Source organism: Geotrypetes seraphini, chromosome 1 (assembly GCF_902459505.1).
Source record: "Geotrypetes seraphini chromosome 1, aGeoSer1.1, whole genome shotgun sequence".
In the NCBI taxonomy this organism is placed as follows: Eukaryota; Metazoa; Chordata; class Amphibia; order Gymnophiona; family Dermophiidae; genus Geotrypetes; species Geotrypetes seraphini.
In genome coordinates, this window is record NC_047084.1 from 418,305,937 (window position 1) to 418,333,376 (window position 27,440).

The following is a 27,440-nucleotide window of genomic DNA, read 5'->3' on the forward strand; positions in this document are numbered from 1 at the left end:
GATAGACATATGTGAGCGTATGTGTGTGACAAAGTGGATAGGTTTTTTTGACCTATGAAGAACGACACAGGTTTTTTCTCCACTTTGTCATTTTTGTCCAAGTTTCTTTCTTTTTCCATTTTTTATCTGGTTGGTGGTTTTTGTTTTGTAGAGGGGCTGGTGAGAGAGGTTCTGTTGTATGTATAGGACGTGTAGAATTGAGCTTGAGTGATTTCAATTACCCTAACATTGACTGGATAAATGTTACAACAAAAGTGGAAAAGGACCCAATGTTTCCACAGCAAGAATGAAAAACAAAAATAAGAGAGACTGTGGAGAAGGATATTTCTGATGCAGGCTTTATTTTATCCAAGTTGATTGCAACGGTAATCCAGACGATAACAATCCACATATGTCTTCAAGAAGAGGACCCAACACTGTCCATGTTTTGGCAAGATCGTCTTCCCTCCTAAATAATGATTTTGATCCTGAGATACAAATGTGGATTTGTAAAATAAGCATAAAACCACAACTTCTGTTGCAATTGCTTAAGAATACACACTGCTCGGCAAGCAGAAGAAAGCTTCCCAAGCAGTATGTATTCTTGAGCAATTGCGGTATTACATAAGAACATAAGAATTGCCGCTGCTGGGTCAGACCAATGGTTCATCCTGCCCAGCAGTCTGCTCACACGGCAGCCCCAAGATCAAGACCAGTGCTCCAAATGAGTCCAGTCTCACCAGTTTAGCATGAACTTGTCCAACTTTATCTTGAAACCCTGGAGGGTGTTTTCCCCTATATCAGACTCCGGAAGAGTGTTCCAGTTTTCTACCACTCTCTGGGTGAAGAAGAATTTCCTTATGTTTGTACGGAATCTATCCCCTTTCAACTTTAAAGAGTGCCCTCTCATTCTCCCTACCTTGGAGAGGGTGAACAGTCTGTCTTTCTTTACTAAGTCTATTCCCTTCAGTATTTTGAATGTTTCGATCATGTCCCCTCGCAGTCTCCTCTTTTCAAGGGAGAAGAGGCCCAGCTTCTCCAATCTCTCACTGTATGGCAACTCCTCCATCCCCTTAACCATTTTAGTCGCTCTTTTCTGGACCCTTCTCAGTAGTACCATGTCCTTCTTCATGTACGGCGACCAGTGCTGGACGCAGTACTCCAGGTGAGGGCGCACCATGGCCCGGTACAGCGGCATGATAACCTTCTCTGATCTGTTCATGATCCCCTTCTTGATCATTCCTAGCATTCTGTTCGCCCTTTTCGCTGCCACAGTGCATTGTGCAGATGGCTTCATGGACTTGTTGATCAGAACTCCCAAGTCCCTTTCCTGGATCAATTTCAGTCTAGTAATATTTTTCTTGGTAGTAGTTAAATAAACAATATTACAGTAGTCCAAAAGGCTCAGTAGTAATGACTGGACCAGCAGTCTAAATGCAGAAATTTTGAAATATGGCTATTATATTTTAACTCAATTTTTTGGGGAGTTAACCCAGATCCATTAGCATGTACTAACTAGTTAGGAAGCCCATTGATTGAAGCAGTGGGCTGATAACATTGACTGAGCCACTGTACGGCAACATTGTTGTTAGGGAAAGAGGGGGAGTGGGAAGGGGTTATTAACTAGTGGTGATTGGCTAAAGAAGGACAGAAGTAGGGTGATTGGGGAATGGTGTTGCAAGGTTGTGAGGATATAGCAGTCAGGGATTGGATGAAGAGGAATGGAGCTGATTGGTTGATTTAGGCGCAATTGCTGGGAAAGATTGTGTGAGAAAGTTGTGGGATATCGGGAGGGTAGGAGACAGAGGGAGAATTAGGTAGCAGGGTATTTGGAGGGAATTTTGGGCTTTTCAGTGGAGGTTTTCAGTCAATTTGATTTCGGTGTGTGTATGTCTTACCTTGAGCAGTTTCGGAGGTTTTTGCGGCGGTTTGCGGTGTGTGGGGCGTTTAGTCAGGCCGGGTGAACTGGCAGTTCTGTCTTCATTGTATGGCCTCAATTTCTCTGGGGTGTGGGTGTCGGTCTTTGCGAGTACGGAAGTGCTGAGGTGCAGCGTTGGGGACTGTTTCCTGTTTCCTGTGTCGGCCTGCAGCAGGGCTTTGCAGCTTCGCGGTTGAGTGACTTCGCGGCTGAGCGGCTTTGCGGCTGAGCGGCTGAGCAGAGTCCTGCTGAGAGTGGAGTGGTGGATCACTGCTACCAGTGGAGTAGGCTGAATATCGGGGTGTTTTTCTGTCCAGAGGGCAGGTAGGTTTTAGTTTTATTTGTGTTGTGGTGCTTGTGCTGCTTCTGGTCGGTGGGGGTTTGTTATTTACTAGGGTTATGGCTCCCACAAAAGCTAGGGCTCGGGTCCCTCGGGCGAAGACCCACACAGCTAGACCTCGGTCTGCTGCCATGTCTGCGGCACCTGGCCTGTCTGTCTCCCGGGGTAAGTCTACCTCTGTGACCTCCCGCCCCACAGCTGCTCTTTCTAGGCGGAAAGGGGCAACTGCCCCGTCTAAGGCTTCTGCTGCTAAAAAACCTTCAAGCAGTACCAGGAGACAAGAGGTGGCTGTGCATGCAGATGAGGAGGCTGTTCCTAGTACTTCTCAAGCAGCGGTTTCTTCTGGTTCGGCTTCAACTCTTCCTGGTGAGTTTTCCCAGTGTGTCTCAGATTTATTATCTATGGTGGGTGCATCAGGGCAGTTGGGTATTGGAGGGGTGGGGGTTGCAGCCCCTTTAGTTGAGGGTGGAGGAAAATCTTTGGCTAAAAAGTTAAAAGATAAAAAATTTTTGCGCCGTTTGCAGCATGTTGTGCGGCATTTGGATAAGGAGAAGAAGAGTCGTCGGGAGGCATCCGGGGATCCTCTACGAGTTTGGGAATCGTCTGATTCCTGGGACTCTTCTCATTCTCCATCCTCTTCTTCTTCTTCCGGTGTTGTGCGTGTGAATCCTGCATTGGGGGTTGGAGCGAGCATTTCTGCACCGGCGAGTGGTATTGCTCAGTGTTCTCGGTCTGGGCACACTTTATGTGAAATTGCCCCTTTAGATAGTCAGCTTTCGCAAAAGCTGCGGCGGCGGATTTTGCGTGGTAGGTATGTTGATGTTTTTTCCTTATTGGAACGTGATCAGGATGTAGGTGATAAGAAGCATGGTGAGAATTCTAAGGATGATGGGAAAACAAAAAAGAGTAGGGTATCTCGTACGATTTTTAACTGGTTGTTAGGATTTAATGTTTATGCCAGTGTGTTAGGTTCAGCAAAACCCGGATTATATACCGGGTTAATGAGGTATGCTGATATGATCTTGCGGGCCTATAGGACATACGGGGGATGGGCCTGGTTGAATTATGATGATCATTTCCGGCATAGCATGGCACTGGAGAAGTCAGAAGCTTGGGGTTTTCGAGATGTGGACTTGTGGTTGTCTGATATGACTTCTGCTCGGTCATCCTTTTTTCAGGGAGCGACCTCCTCGGGGGTTTCTTTGCCCTTGGGGGGGTCAGGATTTGGGGGAAATACAGGGGTGGGACGGTCAGGATCTGGGGCAGCGGGAGGAGTTGGGTTGTCTGGCTGGACGGGTGGGCACCGGGGTGGGTTGTTCGGGAATGCCTGTTTTCAGTTCAATGCAGGGCGATGCGACCGTTTGGGGTGCAGGTTCTGTCATCGGTGCAATCAGTGTGATGGGCCCCATCCTGCCTTCCGTTGTGTTGGAGGCTGGGCCAGAGGAAGAGCATTTCGTTCCATGGGATCCGTTGCCCCAGGAGTGCCTGGTCAAGGCACCCTCCCCCATTAGTTTGCAGTCCCTTGCTTTCTGGTTGCCTAGTTACCCCAATAGGGGAGATGCCAGATTGCTTTGGGAGAGTTTTGTCACTGGTTTCTGTATTCCTTTTCAGGGTCCTCCCTTGTTCCATCGTTGTGCCAATGCATCTTCGGTTTCTACACATTCGGAGGTTGCACGTGCTAAATTGGGCAAAGAACAGCGGTTAGGTAGGATTGCTGGCCCGTTTCCGACTCCTCCTTTTGCCAATTTGGTGATTTCTCCTTTAGGGGTGATACCCAAGAAGGAACCGGGAAAATATCGTTTAATTCATAATTTATCTTTTCCCTTGGGTTTGAGTGTTAATTCTTTTATTGATCCCACATTGTGTGCAGTAAAGTATGCTTCCTTTGACCGGGCTGTTGACATGTTGCGTTCTTTGGGTAGAGGTGCGTTGATGGCAAAGACAGATATAGAATCTGCTTTTCGCTTACTTCCAGTACACCCATCTGCCTTTTATTTATTGGGATTTAAGTTTGATCATTCTTATTATTTTGACAAATGTATGCCCATGGGCTGTTCAATTTCATGTGCATATTTTGAAGCCTTTGCCACTTTTCTGCATTGGGTGACTGAACAAACTTCTGGATGTACCAATATTGTACATTACTTGGATGATTTTTTGTTTGGTGGGTTTGCTGGGTCGGTTCAGTGTGGTGCTTTGCTTTCTGCTTTTAGGCAGGTGGCACTGGATACGGGTGTTCCTTTGGCAGAAGAGAAGACGGAAGGGCCTTGCTCATGTCTGGTCTTTTTGGGTATTGAATTGGATTCTACTCGAATGGAATCTCGCTTGCCGGCGGCTAAGGTGCAGACCTTGCGTAGTGAGATAGATAAGGCTCTTTTGCAGCGCAAGTTGACTTTGGCTGAAGTTCAGTCTTTAGTCGGCCATTTGAATTTTGCAACGCGAGTGATTCCTATGGGCCGTGTTTTCGCCCGTCGTCTAGCCTTATTAACCAGAGGGATTTTAAAGAAGCATTATCATATTCGCATTTCTCGAGGTGTGCGAGAAGATTTGTTATTATGGAAGTCTTTTCTGGATAATTTTAACGGGGTGTGCGTTTGGCCTCAAGCTCAAGTGACTGCTGCTGACTTGCAATTGTTCACGGATGCGGCTGGTAGCTCTGGCTTTGGTATTTATTTTCAAGGAGCTTGGAGTGCACAGGCCTGGCCTGACTGGTGGCGAGATTAGGGTTGGTGCAGGAATGTAGCCTTGCTTGAGTTATTTCCTGTGTGGGTAGCATTGGAGTTGTTTGGTAATCATTTACAAAATAGGCGTGTGTTGCTCTATTCTGATAATGTGGCAGTGGTTGAAGCAGTGAATCGTCAATCAGCACATTGCCCACTGTTAGTGGTATTGTTGCGTTTAGTAGTGTTGGCTTGTTTAAAGTTGAACTTGACTTTGAAGGCTAAGCATGTGCCTGGTCATACTAATGAACTTGCGGATGCTCTTTCTCGCTTCCAGTGGGTGCGATTTCGAGCCTTGGCTCCGGGAGCAGACGATGGACCAACAGCGATGCCGCCAGAATTGTGGCAGCATTTCCGGGAGTCTTCACAGAGTTGCTGACTGATGCCTTGGCCTCTAATACTTGGAAAGGATATAGTGCTGGTTGGCGGCGATTTCAGCAGTTTTTGCAGCTTTTTTGGGGACCTGTAGTTCCAGTTTTAGATGAACGCTGCATTATTTATTTTCTTTTATTTGCTCGAGTGATAGGTTGGTCTATGGGTTTAGTGAATCAGTCTATGGCAGGGGTAGGTTTTGTTTGTAAGTTGTATGGGTGGCCTGATCCTACTTCTTCCTTTTTGGTTCGGAAGTTACGTGTGGGATTTGGGCGACGGCGACCCCCCCATAGTGCATCCTTGGTACGTTTACCTGTTTTGCCGTCAACTTTGGAGACTATTGGGGTTGCATTACAACAAATATGTACTTCTCCTTTTGAGATTGCTCTTTTTCGCTTGGCATTTTCTGTGGCATTTTTTGGAGCAATGCGCATTAGTGAATTGGTGGCTCCTTCTAAGCGAGCGACAGGTTGGACTGGTATTTTACAGTCTGATGTGCTTTTGTCCTCGCATGATTTATATCTGCATGTACGACGTTCCAAAACGGATCCCTTGGGTAAAGGTCAATGGATTCAATTGCACAAGTCTGCCCAGTTGTTGATGTGCCCTGTGGTTTTGGCCCATGCTTATTCGCAGCAGCGGCCTGCGGGTGGTTTATTCTGGCTTGTGCATGCAACTGGGGATCCATTAACACGTTTTCAGTTTGCAGCTGTATTTAAAAAAGTTTTGGGTATGGTGGGTTTGGACCCTTCTTGCTTTGGGACCCATTCTTTTAGGATTGGGGCTGCTACTTATGCTGCCAGTAGGGGTGGGTCCCCTGACTTTATTCGTCATATTGGGCGTTGGGCTTCAAATAGATATTTAGGATATGTTAGATACCTTTAGTGCTGATTCATTGTTCTTTTTTGCTTCTTGTTTTTGTGCTAGTTTCTATCCGGACCCTGCCCATTGATATATGTGTCTGGATATGTGGGCATTCGTTCATCTTTTGGGGGCAGAAGCATGCAGTGGAATCTCGTTGGGGCATGAATCTTGGTCTTGCTGCTTTGGGTATCAACATTCAGTGGCTTGGACAGCGGGGGATGCGCTGGACTCAATTATTACCCACTCTGTTTGCAGCAGAACGTTCTTCTTATCCTGATTTGATATTAGTTCATTTAGGTGGGAATGATTTATGTCATGTAAAAGGTATTGATTTAATTAGGCAAATGAAGTGGGATTTGATGATTCTTGCCTGTCACTTTCCATTAACTCGCATTGTTTGGTCCCAGATTATCCCCCGGTTGGTGTGGAAGGATGCCAGAAGTGTGCCTGCCATTGAGCGTTTACGTAAGCGTGTGAATGTTGAGGTATCCCGCTGGTTGGGGGTGATGCGAGGTATGGTGCTGAGTCATGATCTGTTGACTGCAGACTGTCCAGGTCTGTACAGGCCGGATGGTGTCCACTTGTCGGATATTGGTTTGGATATTTTTCTTTCTACTGTCCAAGATTTGTTGGAGTCTCTTTATGGGAATTCTTCTGGCCGCAGCTAATTTTATTTCTGGGGGGAGCGGTGACAAGTTTTAGCTATCACCGCTTTGGCGGTAAATGGGGTTATGCCAGGCGGCCACTAGTTGGGTGAGGGGTGTAAAAGTATCTAAGTTTATTATTCTGTGTGCGGCACCGCCACAGAGAATGGTGAGACCTGGTGACACCGCAGGTCTCGCAAATGGGATTTGTAAAGTGAATATGATGACGGGAATTGGGGGTTGAGCAGCTAGGTCGTGACCGACTAGCTGAAGGGAGGGAAAGGAAAGTTGGGGAGGGGAGTGGTCGCCTAGGAAGAAAGTGATAAGTTGTAAACATGGTTATTAAAACTTATTGAATTTAAATAAAGCTGCGGCCAAATTATTTGCCAATAATGGAGCTGATTATTTATTTATTATCATTATATTTGGTTGATTGTTGTAGAGTGCAGTTGTGCGAATGTCAAATGTTAAGCACAGCATTACTGCATGAGCCCATAACTGCCTACAAAATGGATAACAGTTAAGTGCTAATGTGATATTTTATTTTTAAACTGGGTATGCGCTAATGACAACTTTAGGGCATGACCATTAATACAAAAAAATAAAGGAAAATCAGCTATTTTACAGTTGCAGCATAAATGGCCATAGCGCAAATGAAAACCCCCATGTAAGGGTGCACTAAGGCCACTTTTTGCTACAGCTTAGTAAAACGGCTCCATAATTGTTAAGTCGCAATTATTTTTTATGGTTTGAAATTGTCTAGTAAATACACACCTTAGTTAGAAGTTTTTGGACCATTTCTGCATACAACCATATCACAAAAACAACATATTAATTAAAACTTCTAAAGTTGTGTATCTTCTTAACAAATGATGATTCCTTACTGAATATTTCTAAGAGGTTTTTAACACAAAATCTGTTTTCATTGCATTGTATAGTATTTATAACAAAGTTACTTACTTGTAGTATGTGTTCTCCGAAACATTCTATGTTTCTATGTAGGTGTTCTCCGAGGACAGTTGGTATATATTCTCACATATGGGTGACGGCATCCACGGAACCCAGCATGGACAGTCAAAAAGTGTACTGTCACTTTAAATTTTAAGGACTGCTTGTACCGCGTGCGTGCTAGTGCCGTCCCAACTGACATGAGCTCATGGAGCCTGCAGTTCAGTAAAAAAGCTAAGAAGCCAATTAGGGTTTACAGAATACCTGCTACAGGTAAGTAGGTCCTTGGAGGCTAGTGGCGCATAGCAATGCTGAAGCCCAGACATGGGCGTGGTTAGGGGCAGCACCGGATTTCAGTGTCACTAAGCACCACTAGCCACCAGGGAACTAGGTGCCGGTCCCGGAGGCCGCATTAGTGGCAGCGACTGTTCTTTTTTAATGAGGGTTCAATTAGGTTTTAATGGCGCAACCAATCATCACGCAAATTAAACCCCATTAAACCAATTAAGTTAGGTGGCGGTAGGGCAGCTACCACCACCTAACTTTCGGCGGCTTTTGTAGAATCTGGCCCCAATTGTCTATTACAATAAAAGCTCTCTTACATGCATTCTTTATAATGTGTAATGAATAACCTCTCAGCAAAAATCGCTCTCCATTATTGCTGCTTGATGTTTAAATTCTTTAATATCAGAACATACTCTTTTCAGCCTAAAAGCCCCACTGATATGCTGTCCCTTAATGACTGGGGGTGGCAACTAGATAAATGAAAGGCCGTTAAGGAATCATGTGTTGAGGTAGTCAAACAGGGCCGCCATCAGAAATTTCTGGGCCCCTTACTGAGCAATCCTATTGGGCCCCCCCCCACGCACCCCTTCCCCCCACTTTTGTCCGGGGGAGTGCTATCAGGAAATCGGCAGGGGACAAAAAAAAGTATGACAGCAGTGTTTATTGTTTATTGTTGTGCACAGCAGAAGCATAATACAGGAATTTGTGCTATGGTGGCCTAGGACCAATGTTTCCTCTAAGGATTGATGAGGTGTGTGCAAAAAAAAATATGCATGAGCGACAAGTTACATACTCCACAAATTTATGAGCAGGTACGGAGGACGCATTTTTAAACAAATGTAGTTTATCCTTGTACTCCTTATGTATTTTTAATCATCTATGGATATGTTTGTATGTTTATTGTTCAAATGGTTTTATTTATTTCCCCAAATTTATTTTTGTTATACGCATTGAAAATATTTGATATTGCATTTAAATCAAAATCTCAATAAACTTGAAACTTGAAACGAGTGCCTGTGAGATTGTGGGAGGGTTAAATACTCAAAACTTAGAAGAATAACAATTTACTTAAAGTTTTTGCTACGCCAGCTTTCTGGTATCTTTACATACAGTGGCGTACCTAGCATATGTAACACCCGGAGCCCATCATTTTTTGGCACCCCCCCCCCCATCTGTAAGAAAAACATGATTTTTAGTAACAAACCACGTCACACATGAGTACCTAGGAAAAGACAGCATCTTATATATTGCAGTGAGCAGTACATCAATACACCCATTGTAAAACTAAACAAGCCAGACCAGCACAGATCAATCCTACACAGAAAACCATGTCTTTCAAACACACAGAACACAGAAAACACCTTCGCCTAGTATGTAATATGTCATCACAAATGAACCCCTCTCCCTTTTGCAAAACTGTAGTGTGGATTTTAGCCACGGTGGTAACAGCCCTGACGCTCATAGAATTCTGAGCATCAGAGCTGCTATCACCACGGCTGGCGCTAAAAAACGCTCCACAGTTTTGTAAAAGGGGGGATAAAATAGAAATACACAGTTTCAACGCTCTAGCTCAGAGATGCCCAAACTTTTTGGGCTTGCGAGCTACTTTAAAATGACCAAGTCAAAATGATCTACCAAAAATAAAATTAAAAAACACAAAGCACACTATACCCTGAGAAAATGTTAATTATCATTCCTATTCTGGGTTTTTTAAAGAGGTCAAGGCAGATGACTCTATGCATTGTCACCTCAGTAACAACCATACAAAAATAGACAAATATACCCCCCATCCTTTTTATTAAACTACAATAGCAGTTTTTAGCGCAGGGAACTGCGCTAAATGCCCAGTGCTGTTCTCGACGCTCATAGGCTCCCTGCACTAAAAAACACTATTGCGATTTAGTAAAAGGGGGCCATAGTGCAAAATATAGACAGCATATATAAATTCAGACACATTTTGATCACTAAATTGAAAATAAAATCATTTTCCTACCTTTGTTTGGTAATTTCATCTGGTTGCACTTTATTCTTCTGACTGTGCATCCAATATTTCTTCCCTTCTTTCATCCTCCTGTATGCTTCCTCTCCTCCAGACCTCATTCCCTCCCCCAACTTTTTCTTTCTTTCTCTATGTCTGTCTTTCTCTGATTCCGTGCCCCATTTTTTGCTTTGTTTCTGGTTCCCTGTCCCCCCTCCTTTCTTTCTTCCTTCCTTCCTCCGTGCCCCATTTTTTGTTTTTTTTTCTGGCTCCCTGTCTCCCCCCCACACACACACCTTCTTTCTTTCTTCCTTCCTGCCTCCCCCATGCCACCACCGCCGCGGAATAGGCTGCTGCCGCTGCTGCAATCGGGAACAGGCCGAAATCTCCCTGCTTCTCTTCTGCACGGGGCCGATCAACTCTCGCCGCCCGACGTCAATTCTAACGTCGGAAAGGACGTTCCGGGCAGCTAGGCAGCGATTGGCTAGCAAAAATGTTCTCTCGACGTCAAAATTGACGTCGGGCCGCCGCGAGAGTTGGTCGGCCCAGCAGGGAAGAGAAGCAGGGAGATCAAAGACACGGTGCCGGCCTGATCCCCGATGGCAGCAGTGAGAAGGGAAGGGAAGCAGGTTGGGCACCACTGCTCTAGATGAGAACAGTTGACCGCCCCCCCCTTGGTACGCCACTGGAGCAGCAGCGTGTCTGGCCGGTTCATTCGTTCAAAGCCACGGGTGGCGGCTCCTTGCGAGATCCGCGCCTGCGTCTGAAGCCTCTCTGATGTTGTGACATCAGAGAGACTTCCGATGCAGGAGTGGATAGCGCAAGGAGCCGCCAACCCGCGGCTTTGAACGAATGAACCGGCTGCTGCTCCAAAAGGAAGAGAATGATGCAAATAAAACCTGGAGAGCCACACGCGGGTCGCGTGTTTGAGACCGCTGCCTTAGAGGGAACACTGCCTAGGACCCTGGGGGAGCCTGGGCCCCCTGTCACCTCCGGGCCCCTGAATGCAGGACTGGTAGTACTGCCCTGATGGCGGCCCTGTAGTCAAAGCCTGACAAGTCGAGGTATGTCTGGTGAGAGAGACATGCTTGTGCTTCTTAGCTTTCTTTTTTTTTTTTCCTAAAGAAAAAGTTTATTGAACCAATAGATAGCATATACAATTTACTGAATTAATAGATAGCATATACAATAACATATCTTAAGCAGAACAGTGCAGTATCACAAACTGCTCAACAGCCAACAGTGTACAAAAGGTTCAGCCAACAGTATACTATCACCCTTCAGCATATGGCTCTAAGGTACCCTTAAAAAAAAGGAAAAAAAAGTTACACTATAAACCCCTTCCCACCCCTCCCCCCTGGTGTCAGGTCAAAAGCGCGCCGGGACAAAGGCGCGCCCAGACAATTGAGCGCAGCGCAGAGGTGCGCGCCACTCTAAATTACTGTTTTTAGGGCTCCGACGGAGGTGTGTGTGGGGGGAACCCCCTCACTTTACTTAATAGACATTGTGCCGCGTTGTGGGGGCGTTGTGGGGGGTTTGGGGGGTTGTAACCCCCCACATTTTACTGAAAACTTCACTTTTTCCCTGTTTTTAGGGAAAAAGTTAAGTTTACAGTAAAATATGGAGGGTTACAACCTCCCAAACCCCCCATAACGCCAGCGCGATGTCTATTAAGTAAAGTGGGGGGGTTCCCCCCCACGCCCTCCCGTCGGAGCCCTAAAAACAGTAATTTAGAGTGGCGCGCGCCTCCGCGCTGCGCTCAATTGTCTGGGCGCGCCGTTGTCTTTTGCGCCGTTGTCTATGAACCCTCCCCCCTTCAGATAACATACCTCCTTTCCAGTGTGAGGGTGCAGCAAAATTCCAAAGGACACCAGAAAGCTTAGCATACATAATTTCAAGGTAGAGTATTATTGGATGTCTCAAGCCACGTGATATAGCTAGTCCAAATCGTCTGAAAACATTTCTTCTTAAAGCAGTCAACTTAAACATTAAATAGTTTACTTTATGTAATACCACATTAAAGTAGGGTAAGTCTCTCTGCTTCCACACTGCTGCAATCAGTAAGCACCCAGTCGTCATCACTAGGCATACATACCCAGTTAGGGTGCTGAGAATGCACCACTGGAGGGGCCGCATTCAACAGAATTTACTCACAGAATTTCTCAATACTGCAAATACAAAGCCCATAACCTGATCCCAGAATCATTGGGCCTTTGGGCAAAGCCACCAGATATGAATAAATGAGTTCTGCTCATCACAGTCCCTCCAGCAATGGTCTGATCGCATGTCAAATATGGCTTTCAACCTTAGTGGTGTATAGTACCACTGATACAGCATCTTATAACCATTCTCTATCATATTACTTGCAATAGAAACCCTAACGAAGATCAAAAGTGTTTTTCACATAACTTGGTTTCATATTTCTTGCCTAATAATTGTTCCCAGGCTAAATGAAATTTAAATGGTACCTGGACAGAGAGCAGTAAAGCTGTATAGACATGAGTAATAGTACCCCAACCACTACCTCACAGGGCAGCCTGGTCAAGAAACGAGGGAGGGGGGGCTTCTGTAAAATCCTTCCGTGCTCTTTTCTTTAGAAAATCTGTCAATTGTCTGTAGTGAAAAAGGTCATGAGCAACAAGCCTATATTCATTTTCTAAATGGGAAAAAAAGAGCCAATTCCCCATTAATAAATATGTGATCCAAAGTCCGAAGACCCTTTCCCGCCTACCCAAGAAATGCAGTATCCAATTTTCCTGGGGTAAAATTAGGAGAATAAATATAATAGTCCCAGAAAAATATTTACTATCCCCAAAATCTGGGTATGGAGTTTAACCCAAAGAGAAAGAACATGCTTCAGAGGCAAAGAGAAAGGCTTCAAAGGCAACTACAGTACAGAAACACTACTAGTCTCTCTCCTAGACAAAGCCAAACAACAACTAAGCAAAGGAAAAAAATGCTACTCATACAACTCGATCTCACAGCAGCATTTGATCTAGTAGATCATGACATCATACTACAAACACAGGAGGCAATAGGAATCACAGGCATAGTAAAAGCAAACATTGAACAATCAGAATCTTGGAATAACCCTTGCGGAGTCCCCCAAGGATCTCCACTATCACTAACACTCTTCAACCTTTACATAGCCACACTTGGCACATACTTAGACATAACTAGGCATAATGTTATACAGCTATGCAGACGATATCACCATCCTCCTGCCTATCGACCAAACCACCCACAACACAATGAACAAACTACACATTGCACTAGAAACAGTGTCTGGTTTTAACAGCGTAAACCCTGCTAATTGCCAAGAATGACATAATACAGATCCATCATCAAGGTGCTTAAGGAGATCCGCCAGTGGCTTAGCAAAGTAATGTTTAAAAGTTTTATAAAATTTTGTAGAATAACCATCAAGTCCCGGGGATTTGCCAATCTGTATATCATTAATAGCTCAGAGGATTTCATCCTCCCCACTGGTAAAGAGAGTTCAACTGCTTCTGCAATGGACAGGCTCGGAAGTTTCACTTGGTCTAAAAATTTTCAGTGGCATCTAAGGGAATATCCTGTTCCAGGATATATAAAGCTTGATAGTGAGAGCCAAACTAAGATGGTGGCTTGAAGTAGGCATGGAGACGCCGTCGCCGGGAAAATACTTTTTCAGTGCCATTTCAATGGTAAAACACAAATCTAAAGTCCGGGTTTTCCCTGAGGAATCTACATCACTTACAGGGCCAAAGGGTGCTTTAATGCAGCACTACGCCTGAATACAGAACCCAGATGAATCCTTGGCAGGAGGAGACACGCAGAATGAGGCGTGCGAACACTCCAGTGAGGGCGCCACCTTGTCTTTGGAGGAACGGAGACCACTTCAGCATCCTGTGGCCATGGAACCAGCACTGGAGGCTGGGCTGGCCTGAGATGCTCCTCTGCAGCACTTCCAGACTCATAGATTTGAGTCTGAGTCGGGCCAGGAGGATATGTTAGCATTATCGGTGGAGGAACTAGATGCAAATCAAGAGGGAGAGGAGGATTCCATTCAGATTTCTCTTGCAGCAGAAGCCAAAGGAACTGGATTTACAGGGGAGCCCAGGGTGGAACTAACTCCCCTGCAGAGACCTAAGGTCTTCAATATGGAGGCGATTTGGGAGGCGATATCTAATCTACAGTCTTCCCTGGGTGGTCAAATGCAGCAATTTTCCAACCACTGCACAGCTGTACTTTTGGAACAAGTGACAATAAAGAAGAGAATATCAAGTCTGGAAGATAAGTCTTTGGACTATGAAATCAGATTAAAAACTTTGGAATCACAAGCCTCTCTCTGGGTTAGACATAGTGGGAATTTGCATTTTAAATGTGAAATGTTAGAAAATGTAACCTTAGGGTTATAAATTTTCCAAAAGTTTTGACCACTACACCAATGGAAATGTTTAAAAGGTACAGTATATGAATGAGATTTTGAAGGTACCTGAGTCAGCCTATCTCAAAAATTTATTACTTACCTATTAAGGTAAAATCACAGAGTCCTAACCAGCAGAATCTCTCTGCTGATAGTTTGAACTTGACTAATTTCCTAGAAAGGTCGGAAGTGGAACCTTATACAGGGTTTGCTATTGACTCATACAGGGAATGGTTGAAACTGTTTTTCAGATATAAAGATGTTCCCTTTCTGACATGCATAGTACGGATATATCCAGACGTTTCTAAATCTACCCAGAAAAGATGAAAACAATTTCTAATTATGAGACCACACGCCCTGCATTTGGGAGCTATCCCTGTAAATAGTTTATAGAAAAAATAGATATGTTTTTTACGAGCCGCAGCAGCTATCTAAGGGCTCCTTTTACAAAGGCGCGCTAAAATTCTGCGAGCGCTAGCCGCTACCACTTCCTCTTGAGCAGGCAGTAGTTTTTCAGGTAGCGCGCACTAATCTGGTGCGTGCGCTAAAAACGCTAGCGCACCTTTGTAAAAGGAGCCCTAAATTTATTTCTGCTAAAGGTCAAGTAACCTCTACTTCTTGATAGGGGTTTCCATGTAGAACTGCTCAATGAAAAATGATTTGGGGGTTATGAAGCCTCATGTTTAATTTTCCTTAAAAATTGTTTGAATGATATTACTCAGTCTAGTTTTAAGCCCTGTCTCCAATAATTATGGACTAATTATACTTTGAATTATTTAGTTAATTTCCTGGAAATTATGTAGGGAACATTAATCTCATTGTTTGGTTTATTTTCATTTCATTGTATTTTTGTCTTATCTTTGACGGACGTTAATGTCAAAAGTTTAAAATGTATAAATAAAGAAGAAGAAAAAAGCTTTATAGTACTGCACAAAAGCCCTTTGAATTTGAACAGAAGAGTTACAATGAACCCCTGTATTATTGACTATTTTAGTGATATAGTTACACAATGCCTTTTTCACAAAAAAAGGGCTAGCAATTTCCCTGCCTTATTTGCTGTTTCAAAATATTCCAGCCTGAGTGATTGCAACTTAATACTTATATCTAAGGCTTGCAAATCTAAATGCAGTTGTTTAAGGTACGCAGTTACTACTGAACCACTAGAGGTCTTTTTATGGGCCAGTTCCAGGTTATATATCTGTGAGAGAAGATAAGCCCTCTGCTTCTCCCAGCTTTTATATACATGAGATCCCAAACCTACAAGCTTTCCCCACACAACTGCCTTAAGAGCCTCCCAAAGAGATGCTGGGGATTCATCAGCTTGAGCATTAAGGTACTCTTGAAGCTCCTGTCCTATTTGCTGTGCATTTTGGGGATCTAAAAGAAGGCTGTCATCGAGATGCCAATACAGGAATTGCAAGGGAAAACTAATGGGAGCATGGTCAGATCATATTCTGGTCGCAATCAAGGACTTCCCCACAGCAGAGAGCAGATCCTTTCATAGCAACCACATAGAAACATGATGGCAGATAAAGGCCAAATGGCCTATCTAGTCTGCCCATCCACAGTAACCATTATCTCTTTCTCTCTTGAGAGATCCCATGTGCCTATCCCAGGCCCTCTTGAATTCAGACACAGTCTCTGTTTCTACCACCTCTTCTGGGAGACTTTTCCACGCATCTTCCACCCTTTCAGTAAAAAGTATTTCCTCAGATTACTCCGGAGCCTATCACCTCTTAACTTCATCCTATGCCCTCTCATTGCAGAGTTTCCTTTCAAATGAAAGAGACTTGGCTCATGCACATTTATGTTATGTAGGTATTTAAACAACTCTATCATATCTCTCCTCTCCTGCCTTTCCTCCAAAGTATACAGATTGAGATCTTTAAATCTGTCCCCATACGCCTTATCACGAAGACCATACACCATTTTAGTAGCCTTCCTCTGGACCGACTCCATCCTTTTTATATCTTTTTGAAGGTGTGGCCTCCAGAATTATACACAATATTCTAAATGAGGTCTCACCAGAGTCTAATACAGAGGCATCAATACCTCCTTTTTCCTACTGGCCATACCTCTCCCTATGCTACTTAGCTTCCTTCTAGCTTTTGTCGTCACCTTTTCAACCTGTTTGGCCACCTTAAGATCATCACATACAATCACACCCAAGTCCCGCTCGTCCATCGTGCATGTAAGTTCTTCACCCCCTAAACTGTACTGTTCCCTCAGGTTTTTGCAGCCAAAATGCATTGCCTTGCATTTCTTAGCATTAAATTTTAGTTGCCAAATTTCAGACCATTCTTCAAGCTTCACCAGGTCTTTCTTCATGTTATTCACACTATCCGGCATGTCTACTCTATTGCAGATTTTGGTATTATCTGCAAGGGGCAAATCTTACCTGACAACCCTTCAGCAATATCATTTACAAAATGTTAAAAAGAACAGGCCCAAGAACAGAACCTTGAGGCACACCACTGGTAACATCCCATGCACATACTGTATATACTCAAATATAAACCAATCTGATTATAAACCAAGGTAATTACCATCACCAAAAAGGGGGAAACAGGTTCACTCAAATATAAACCGGAGGGGGGGGAGGGGGTATATTCAATTGGCCCTGCCTTGCACCCAGGCTCACAATCTAACTGTGGTACCGGGGGCAATGGAGAGTTAAGTGATTTGCCCAGAGTCACAAGGAGCGGGCTATGGATCAAACTCATAACCTCAGGGTGCTGAGATAGCAGCTCTAGCCACTAGGCTATTCTAGACATCAAAGAATAGAGTCATCATCCAATCGTACCCACAATGTGCTAAAGAGAAAGGCAAGAAAACCAAATTGTCATTCTCACAGCTAGTGCTGCAAAAGCAAGGGAAAGTTAAACACAGCGTGTCAAGATTTTTTTTTAGATTTAGTATAATCATTCAGTTGATTTGATATATTGTATTTGAATTCAGAGTCATATGAATGTGAAGTCTTGCCTTCTGAAGACTCCTTAGCAAAACATGGCCCTAGGTTGAGAGCAAGTTTGTGAGCAGATCTGGATGATATTACCAATACGAATAAGTCTTTGTGGCAATTTGCTACATTGAAGAAACACCAGCAGTGGTGTAAACCACAGTTCTTCAACCGCCGGTCCGCAGGAAATTTTTGCCGGTCCGCACAGGGCTGGCAAGATTGACTTACTTCAACTTCCTGCCGGTCCGCGCAGGGCCGGCAAGATCAACATGTGAAGCGTGCGCTGGGCCGGAGAGATCTTGGGGAGCCTCCGACAGTGGCTTTCTCCCCTCTCTGCAGCTCTCCTTTACTTCCCAGCGCAGCGATTAACGAAGGCAGCCTCGGGGCTTTTGCTGAGTTGCGGCTGCCTCTGATGATGCAACTTCCTCTTTCCTCAGAGGCGGCGCGACCCAACAAAGGACCCAAGGCTGCCTTCGTGAATCGCTGCGCTGGGAAGTAAGAAGAACTGCTGGGAGGGGAGAAAACCACTATCAGAGTCTGGGAAGCTGCCGGGCAGGGGATAAAAGGGACAGCTGCTACTTGAGAGGGAGAAGGAGAGATGCTTCTGGGAGGGGAGGAGGGAAAGGAATCTGGGAAGCTGCTGGGCAGGGAAAAAAAAGGGACATCTGCTACTGGAGAGTGAGAAGGAGAGATGCTTCTGGGAGGGGAGGAGGGAAAGGAATCTGGGAAGCTGCTGGGCAAGGAAAAAAAGGGACAGCTGCTACTAGAGAGGGAGAGGGAGAAGGAGAGATGCTGCTGGGAGGGGAGGAGGGCAAGGAATCTGGGAAGCTGCTGGGCAAGGAAAAAAGGGACAGCTGCTACTGGAGAGGGAGAAGGAGAGATGCTGCTGGGAGGGGAGGGAAGAGAATTACTGCTGGACAGGAGGAGGAGAGAGGGGAGAATGAAAAAAAGAAGGAAACAGCTGGCAGAGAGATTAGAGGAGGAGAAGGGGAGACACAGGCATGAGAAAGTAGAGAGATTGATGATAGGAAGGGGTCAGCAGAAAAATAAGCAGAGAGGGACAACGATGATAGATCTAGTGTAGGAGAGATAAAAATGAAGAGAGCAGTGAAGCTGGAATGAATCATGTAAAAAGGAGAGAGGCACAAGCTGGATGGAAAGGGGAGAGGGGCATAGAAAGAAGACAGATACCATATGGAAGGGGGAGAGGACAGACAGTGGATGGAAGGGGCAGATGCTGGATTGAAGAGACAGAGAGGGCAGATGCTGGAAGGAAGAGAGTGAAAAGAAGATTGAAAGCAGAAACCAGAGACAACAAAAGGTAGAAAAAAATAATTTTATTTCTATTTTGTGATTAGAATATATCAGATTTGAAATATATATCCTGCTAGAGCTGGTGTTAGACATAACTGGGGACTGCAAAGCCCAGGCAGTGCTTCTTTAGCTTCCTGCTGGCTTAGGGTGCTCTCTGACCAGGGGGCAGTTGCCCTAGTTGCACTCCCCTAAAACTATTCCTGTCTTGTGTGACTGCAGTATTCTGTTAGCATGATATTTCTGTGTAGCATTTTGTAATAATTTGGCTTATTCAGTTTTCTTGATAGTAGAGGGGATATATGTGAAGGGGAGGGGAGTCAAGGGTTTTGTTGATCCTGCTCTGAATTATTTGTATTTATAAAATGACAATTGTACAGAATATTGTTTCTTTTTATACTTTAATAAAATACATTCAATATAAAATCATAACTGAGGCTTGTGTGGATGGGATCAGATGATTTGTGGGGACCGACTCTAGGAGATGGGGCGGAAACGGGGTTTTAAAATTTTAGTCCTAGTAGTTTGCCGGTCCACAAAATAATTCTTTTTTTTCTGCCGGTCCACCGGTGTAAAAAGGTTGAAGAACACTGGTGTAAACTACTAGATTTGTTTTACACAAGCACTCAGAAATTTTTGCAATGGATTATAATCAATCACTGGATGCTTTCTGAAACCTCAAATACAACTTTTATCAACTGAACGAGTCAGATTTTCAAAACACAGATAAGTTTATGCATTATATTACAAATAGACTGTAATTAATATTTTTATTAATGAGTTTAGGCAGTGAATATTGAAGTATAATGATGGAAAGTCTCATGATGTTCCCATAGTGGGTTATATATATTTTCATTGAGTATATAATTATTAAACATTTTAATACAGGCAGTCCCCGGGTTAAGAACAGGTTCCATTTTTTTAAACCGTTCTTAAGTTGAATTTGTATGTAACTCGGATCCTGTACAGTACACAGTATATAAAAACACTAAACATTTAAGAACTAGCCCTCAAAATAAAGTACTATAGTTTAAATCAGAGGTCCCCAAAGTCCCTCCTTGAGGGCCGAATCCAGTCAGGTTTTCAGGATTTCCCCAATGAATATGCATTGAAAGCAGTGCATGCACATAGATCTCATGCATATTCATTGGGGAAATCCTGAAAACCTGACTGGATTCGGCCCTCAAGGAGGGACTTTGGGTCCCCTGGTTTAAATAGAAAGAAAAGATAGGAGGTTTACACTTGCTTTCATTCTTCATCTGTTCCACTGTTCCCTCTCCACCACCACCACCACATACAACACTTCTCCCTCTCATCTCTCTTCCTCATGCCTCTCATAAGAACATAAGAACATAAGTAGTCGCCTCCGCCAGGGCAGACCAGAGGTCCATCCCGCCCAGCGGTCCGCTCACGCGGCGGCCCATCAGGCATATTGCCTGAGCAGCAGTCCCTGACTAATTTTATACCTACCTCTACACTTATCTCTAAACCTTCCACTGCTCTTATCTGTACCCCTCAATCCCTTTGTCCTCCAGGAACCTATCCAGGTCTTCCTTGAAACCCTGTACTGTGCTATTTCCTATCACGGCTTCCGGAAGGGTGTTCCATGTGTCCACCACCCTCTGTGTGAAAAAAAATTTCCTTGCGTTTGTTCTAAACTTGTCCCCCTTCAATTTCATCGAGTGGCCCCTTGTTCTTGTGGTTTCTTTCAAATTGAAAAATCTGTCCTTGTCAACCTTTTCGATGCCCCTCAGGATCTTGAAGGTCTCTATCATGTCTCCTCTGAGTCTCCGCTTCTCCAGGGAGAACAGCCCCAGCTTTTTCAGTCTGTCAGTGTATGTAAGGTTTTCCATACCCTTAATCAGTTTAGTTGCTCTTCTATGGACTCCCTCAAGCATTGCCATGTCCTTTTTGAGGTACGGTGACCAGTACTGTACACAGTATTCCAGATGGGGGCGCACCATAGCCCGGTACAGTGGCAGGATGACTTCCTTCGTTCTGGTCGAGATACCCTTCTTAATGATACCTAGCATTTGGTTTGCTTTCCTCGAGGCTGTGGCGCACTGTGCTGACGCCTTCAATGTCGTGTCTACCATCACTCCCAGGTCTCTTTCCAGCTTACTGACCCCTAGCATTGTTCCCCCCATTTTGTAAGTGAACATCGGGTTCCTTCTCCCTACATGCATGACCTTGCATTTCCCCACGTTGAAGCTCATTTGCCACTTTTTTGCCCATTCTTCCAGTGTCGTAAGATCCCTTTGGAGATCCTCGCAATCTACCGTGGTTTCAACCCTGCTGAATAGTTTGGTATCATCAGTGAATTTGATGACCTCACATTTTGTTCCCGCCTCCAGGTCGTCGATGAATATGTTAAACAGGAGCGGTCCCAGCACCGACCCTTGAGGAACCCCGCTCGTGACCCCTTGCCAGTCCGAGTAGTGGCCCTTTACACCAACCCTCTGCTTCCTCTCCGACAGCCAGTTTTTAATCCATTGGTGGACCTCCCCTCGCACCCCATGATTCCATAGTTTCCTGAGCAATCGCTCATGTGGTACCTTATCGAAGGCTTTCTGAAAGTCTAGGTAAATTATGTCTATGGGTTCACCTTTGTCCACCTGGCTATTTACCCTCTCAAAGAAGTATAACAAATTTGTGAGGCACGACCTACCCTTGCAGAACCCATGCTGGCTCGACCTTAGCTGTCCATTTTTTTCGATATGATCACAGATGCCGTCCTTAATCAGTGCCTCCATCATCTTTCCCGGGACCGATGTGAGGCTCACCGGCCTGTAGTTTCCCGGGTCGCCCCTTGAACCCTTCTTGAAGATGGGCGTGACATTAGCTATTTTCCAGTCCTCCGGGATCTCTCCAGTTTTTAGGGATAGGTTGCATATTTGCTGAAGTGTCTCTGCTATTTCATTCCTTAATTCCTTGAGCACCCTTGGGTGGATGCTGTCTGGACCTGGCGACTTGTCGCTCTTTAGCTTGTCTATCTGCCTGAGGACATCCTCCTGGCTCACCTCTAGTTGGATCAGCTTGCTATCTTGATCTCCATTTTCTATTTCCTCTGGTTCCGGAATGTTGGATGTGTCCTCCCTCGTGAAGACTGATGTAAAGAAGTCGTTTAACTTGTCAGCTATTTCTTTTTCCTCCCTCACTACTCCCTTTCTATCCCCGTCATCCAAGGGCCCCACTTCCTCCCTCGCTGGTTGCTTTCCCTTTACGTACCTGAAGAATGATTTGAAATTTTTTGCCTCTCTCGCTAGTCTCTCTTCATATTCCCTCTTTGCTCTCCTAACCACTCGGTGGCACTCCTTCTGTTTTTCCTTGTGGTCCTTTTGGCTGGCCTGCGTTTGATCCTGTTTCCATTTTTTGAACGATGCTTTCTTGTCACTGATCGCCTTTTTTACAGCAGCCGTTATCCATGCTGGGTTCTTTATTCGATTTTTCTTGCACTCTTTTCTGAACTCTCCCACCACCATATCCAATATTTCTCTTCCGGATCAGCTGCGGATTGTATGCAGGTCCTGCGGCCATGGCTTTGAGAAGAGAAGTATGGCAGGGAGGTGGGAGCCGGCCAGAGATGCTAACACCTGTAGGAGGGAGGCAATTGAGGAGGAGGAGAAGGGGTGCGTTGGGACACGGATGAGAGGAAGAGAAGTACATTAGAACAGGAAGGGAGGAAGAGGGTCGTGTTGGCACATGAAGGGAGAAGTAGGACCCTGGGTCATAAGTACAAGTCCAGCGTAAGTTGGGCGTTCTTTTAAATCGGGGACTGCCTGTATTTATTCAAGATTTTAAAAAAATTAAAGTCCCCGTCAGAAGTAGTGATAGTTTGTAACACAAGGACGAGGAGTTAAATAACTCCAGCATAAAAATTATTTTGAGTATTTTACAACTAGATTGTCATGCATTGCCACTTTTCACAAAAACTACACATAAGCACACAGTATTTGTATAGTTTTCAGAGGAACAGAACAATGGACCTAATACCTCAAATCTCTGATTGCTGACTTTCTTTCCCTTTTTATTCCAGACAATTTTAGGTCTTGGATCACCCGTAGCTTGGCAGATAAATGATGCCACTCCTCCTGAGACCCCTATCTGATCAACGGGTGTTCTTGTAAACCTTGGCGGAGCTATAAGAAAAAAGACACACAGAAAAGGACACAAATAATCAAATTAGTAAGATGAAAAAACCTGATATCCTATTTATTACAAAAAGAAAATGCTTGAACTACATAGTAATAAAATTTACCCCCCAACCAGAGTCACTACCAAGGAGAGCTTTGGTAGGTATGAACAACTACAGCATATCCAAATGCAAAAGCAAATATTAAGACACATGATAACATGTAACACCTTTATTTCAAAAAAATATAAACACTCATATCTATGTGTCTGGATACCCAGTGATTTATCTAAACTTTATCACTTGAATATCTCCTTTAGTTTAGACTACAATCAATGGAACAAAAATTTAGGATATGGCAAACATACCCTTTATCACTTGTAGGCAGAATCTCTCTATATAGAATGTGTTGCTGTTGCCTTATTGGCTCTATCTGTTCCAAATGTTGGCCCTATCTCCTTCACAACACATATACAGTACATATAGTGAATAGGTATTGGTGGAATGACAAAAAACCTAGACTATCATACTAGAAGGTAGAAGGTAGCAATACCTCAGAAGAAATGATGTTTAGGTGTATTAAATATTTAATTGATGGCCATGGCATGTCAACTCACATATAAATGATTGGTATCATTCTACTTCATGACTGCGTCTGCCGGCTCTGCTCAGGGAAGAGGTAAGTGACGTCGAGGGGTTGGACCGGCAGTCGCAGTCATCGCAGGACCTTGCAGCAACTCTTTGCATCTGCCGGTCCAACCCCTCTGACGTCACTTATTCAGGTTGGCTGATGGCGATGCCAGGGGAGGGCGTTGTCATCAATCCCCCAGGGGGGGGGGGCAGCACTGCCGATCTTTCCTGGGGGGTCCGTGTTGCCAAAGAAAAAAAACACTGAGTCTTCTGTTTCTTCAGCGGGCCCCCTCTGACCTAGAAGGGTGGTGGAGGGAGAGAAAGGGGGCAGGGTGGTATGGAAGGGTGGTGGAAGGAGAGATGCTGATGGAATTGGTGTGCAGGGGAAGGGGAGAGATATAAGGGAAATGATACTGGATGGAATTGGGTTGGAGGGAAAGAAAGGGGGCTGATGCTGATGGAAGTGGGGGGAAGGGAGAGAAGAGAGTGAAATTCCAGACCATGGGGGTGTGGGTGTGGGAGAGGGAAGGGAAGAATAGGAGAGGATAGAGATGCCAGACCATTTGAGGAGGGAATGGAAGAAGATGGATTTCAGACCAATGGGAGTGAAGGGAAAGATGGAAGGGGGAGGCATACAGTTTCTGGAAGTGGCACAGGACAGAAGATGAAAGGAAGAGAGTGACAAGAAGATGAGGAGAGCTGAAACCAGACAAGAGAAAGGTAGAACAAAATTTTCTAATTATTTATTTTTTTGCTTTAGGGGACATGCATTGCTGTTTCTGTGGTGTTGCATTGTATGCAGAGTCCAGCATCTTGGTGATTTTATTTAACCTTTGTTTACGTATTTCTATTTTATCCCCCCTTTTACAAAACCGAAGAGCATTTTTTTAGCGCTGGTTGTGGCTAAAAACCATACTACAGTCCTGTAAAAGGGGGGAGAGGTTAGTTTGTAATTACTTATTCCATACTAGGCGAAGGTGTTTTCTGTGTTCTGTTTTTATGAAACAAATGGTCTTTTTTAGCGTTGACTAGCCTTGTTTGATTTGAATCTCCTTATTTTCTGCCAATCTTCTTTTGTTTCACGTTGGATTCTTTGGTGGACTGCTTGCCTTGTTGTTTCGTTGCAAATTAACATACATGGAGTGGAACGTACTAGAGGAGTTACAGATTTGGTTTTTATACATACATATGGGTTACAGTTGGTTGATGTAGAGCAGCGGTCTCAAACACGTGGGCCGCGGGCCACATGTGGCTCTCCAGGTTTTATTTGCGGCCCGCGGTCTGGAGGCATCATTCTCTTCCTTTTGGAGCAGCAGCCGGCTCGTTCGTTCAAAGCCACGGGTTGGTGGCTCCTTGCGCTATCCACTCCTGCATCGGAAGCCTCTCTGATGTCACAACATCAGAAAGGCTTCAGACGCAGGCACGGATCTCGCAAGAAGCCACCACCCGCGGCTTTGAACGAACGAGCCAGCCAGACATGCTGCTGCTCCAGTGGCATACCAAGGGGGGGGGGGGGGCGGTCCACTGTTCTCCCTAGAGTGCGACTCGCATCTCGTCTAGAGCAGTGGTGCCCAACCTGCTTACCTTCCCTTCTCACTGCTGCCATTGGGGATCAGGCCGGCACCGTGTTCTTTGATCTCCCTGCTTCTCTTCCCTGCGGGGCCGACCAACTCTCGCGGCCCGACGTCAATTCTGACGTCGAGAGGCGTTCTGGCTAGCCCGGAACGTCCTTTCCAACGTTAGAATGGACGTCGGGCGGTGAGAGTTGGTCGGCCCCGTGCAGAAGAGAAGCAGGGAGATCTCAGCCTGTTCCCGATAGTGGCAGCAGCCTATTCCGTGGCGGTGGTGGCAAGAGGGAGGGCAGGAAGGAAGGAAGAAAGAAAGAAAGAAGGTGGGGTGGGGACAGGGAGCCAGAAAAAAAAAGCAAAAAATGGGGCACGGAGGAAGGAAGAAAGAAGGAGGGGGACAGGGAACCAGAAACAAAGCAAAAAATGGGGCACGGAATCAGAGAAAGACAGACAGAGAAAGAAAGAAAAAGTTGGGGGAGGGAATGAGGTCTGGAGGAGAGGAAGCATACAGGAGGCTGAAAGAAGGGAAGAAGTATTGGATGCACAGTCAGAAGAATAAAGTGCAACCAGAGACTGATGAAATTACCAAACAAAGATAGGAAAATGATTTTATTTTCAATTTAGTGATTGAAATGTGCCAGTTTTGAGAAAGAAAATATATTAAACTTTAAATGTGAGTGCTGCAGAAAATATAGAGTACTTGGAGGGCTGCAGAAAAAATAGTTAATGTCTTATTAAAGAAATGACAATTTTGCATGAGGTAAAACTCTTTATAGTTTATATATCTTTCCTTTTAACTGTTAAAGGAAAGTTTTATAAACTATAAAGAATTTTACCTCATGCAAAATTGTCATTTATTTAATAAGACATTAACTATTTTTTCTGCGGCCCTCCAAGTACCTACAAATCCAAAATGTGGCCCCGCAAAGGGTTTGAGTTTGAGACCACTGATGTAGAGTGAGGCAGTTGAGAGGCGTTGTAAACTCGGTTATTAATATAGACTTATGTTTCGGATAGTATTACTGCTTTACAGATATTTGAACACTTTCATATATGCATGGAAAGGGTTCAGAGTTAAATTCATGTGTAAGTAGGTGGGAAGGGAAAGAAGGGGATTTGTTCAGAGATGTTTGGGGGTTGCATAGAAGAAAAATTGTGCACTGGTATACTAATCTTTGTTTATTTTGAATTAAAAAAAGGAAATACAAGTGGAAATTACTCTTCAAACTCTGAATATCAGAAGCTCAAAAGCAGATCCAATACCACCATTTCTTCTTAAAAAATACTTTGACATCTTTGGACCTTGGATTCATGTATTAGTAACAGAAAGTCTAAAACAACAAACAGTTCCACTAGATTGGAAAAAATCCTTTATTCGACCTATTCTTAAAGATAAAAATGCTAATCATGATGATTTGTCTAATTTTAGACCAATATCCAACATTCCATTTTTAGCAAAGTTAACAGAAAAAATCGTCTTTAAACAAATTTCAGAGTTTGTAGAGCAAACAAACGTGTTACATCCTAATCAAACCGGTTTTAGACAACACCATAGTACAGAACATTCACTAATTGGTATGACAACTTCAATTCAATATTTCTTGGATCATCATCAATCGGTGCTTTTAACTTCTCTGGATCTCTCAGCAGCGTTTGATACGATTGATCACGGTTTACTCCTTGCTAGACTTCAATCTATTGGGGTTACAGATGATGTTCTAGCTTGGTTTACATCTTACTTCAGTAATCGCACATCTACAGTAATCTTTAATGATTCTTCTTCTTCAATTTCACAAATATCATATGGGGTTCCTCAAGGATCAATCCTTTCACCTTTACTTTTTAATATATTTTTGGCACCTCTGTTGACATTATGTCAATCTATAGGATTTCATGTTTTTGCCTATGCTGATGATATCCAATTATTGTACCCCCTCAATAATAACAATATAAATGAAATTCTGACAATTAATGAGAAACTGGAACAAATTCATCATTGGCTGGACAAAAACAGGTTGGCTCTCAATATTAAAAAAACTAACATCATGCTGTTTCCTTGGAAGGAAAACTTTTCTTTAGTTACTCCTATTATGATTCAAAATATTCCTCTTCAATTAGTTAAAAATACTAAAATTCTAGGAGTAATTTTTGATAACAAACTAAATTATCATGATCATATTAGTAGTATTGTTAAAACCACCTTCTATAGATTGCGGAAAATTCGATCCATATCTAAATTCCTCTGTCCTAGAGCACTTAATATTCTTATTCACTCTCTGGTGATGTCTAAAATCGATTATTGCAACTCATTATTTACAGGAATTACGTTACAAGAAATTAAACGTTTACAAATTATTCAAAATGCTTCCATTAAATTAATAACA

General features: G+C 44.0%; 1 protein-coding gene across 12 annotated transcripts in view; it reads right to left on the minus strand.

The window, feature by feature from the left end:
• Positions 1–27,440, minus strand: part of PTPRD (protein tyrosine phosphatase receptor type D) — a 1,247,124-nt gene that overhangs the window by 802,850 nt on the left and 416,834 nt on the right. For all 12 annotated transcript variants that reach the window (XM_033918844.1, XM_033918800.1, XM_033918751.1 and 9 more), the window contains exon 3: positions 22,720–22,865. In XM_033918844.1, coding sequence (XP_033774735.1) covers positions 22,720–22,865 — 146 coding nt within the window. The remainder of the gene's footprint in view (positions 1–22,719; positions 22,866–27,440) is intronic.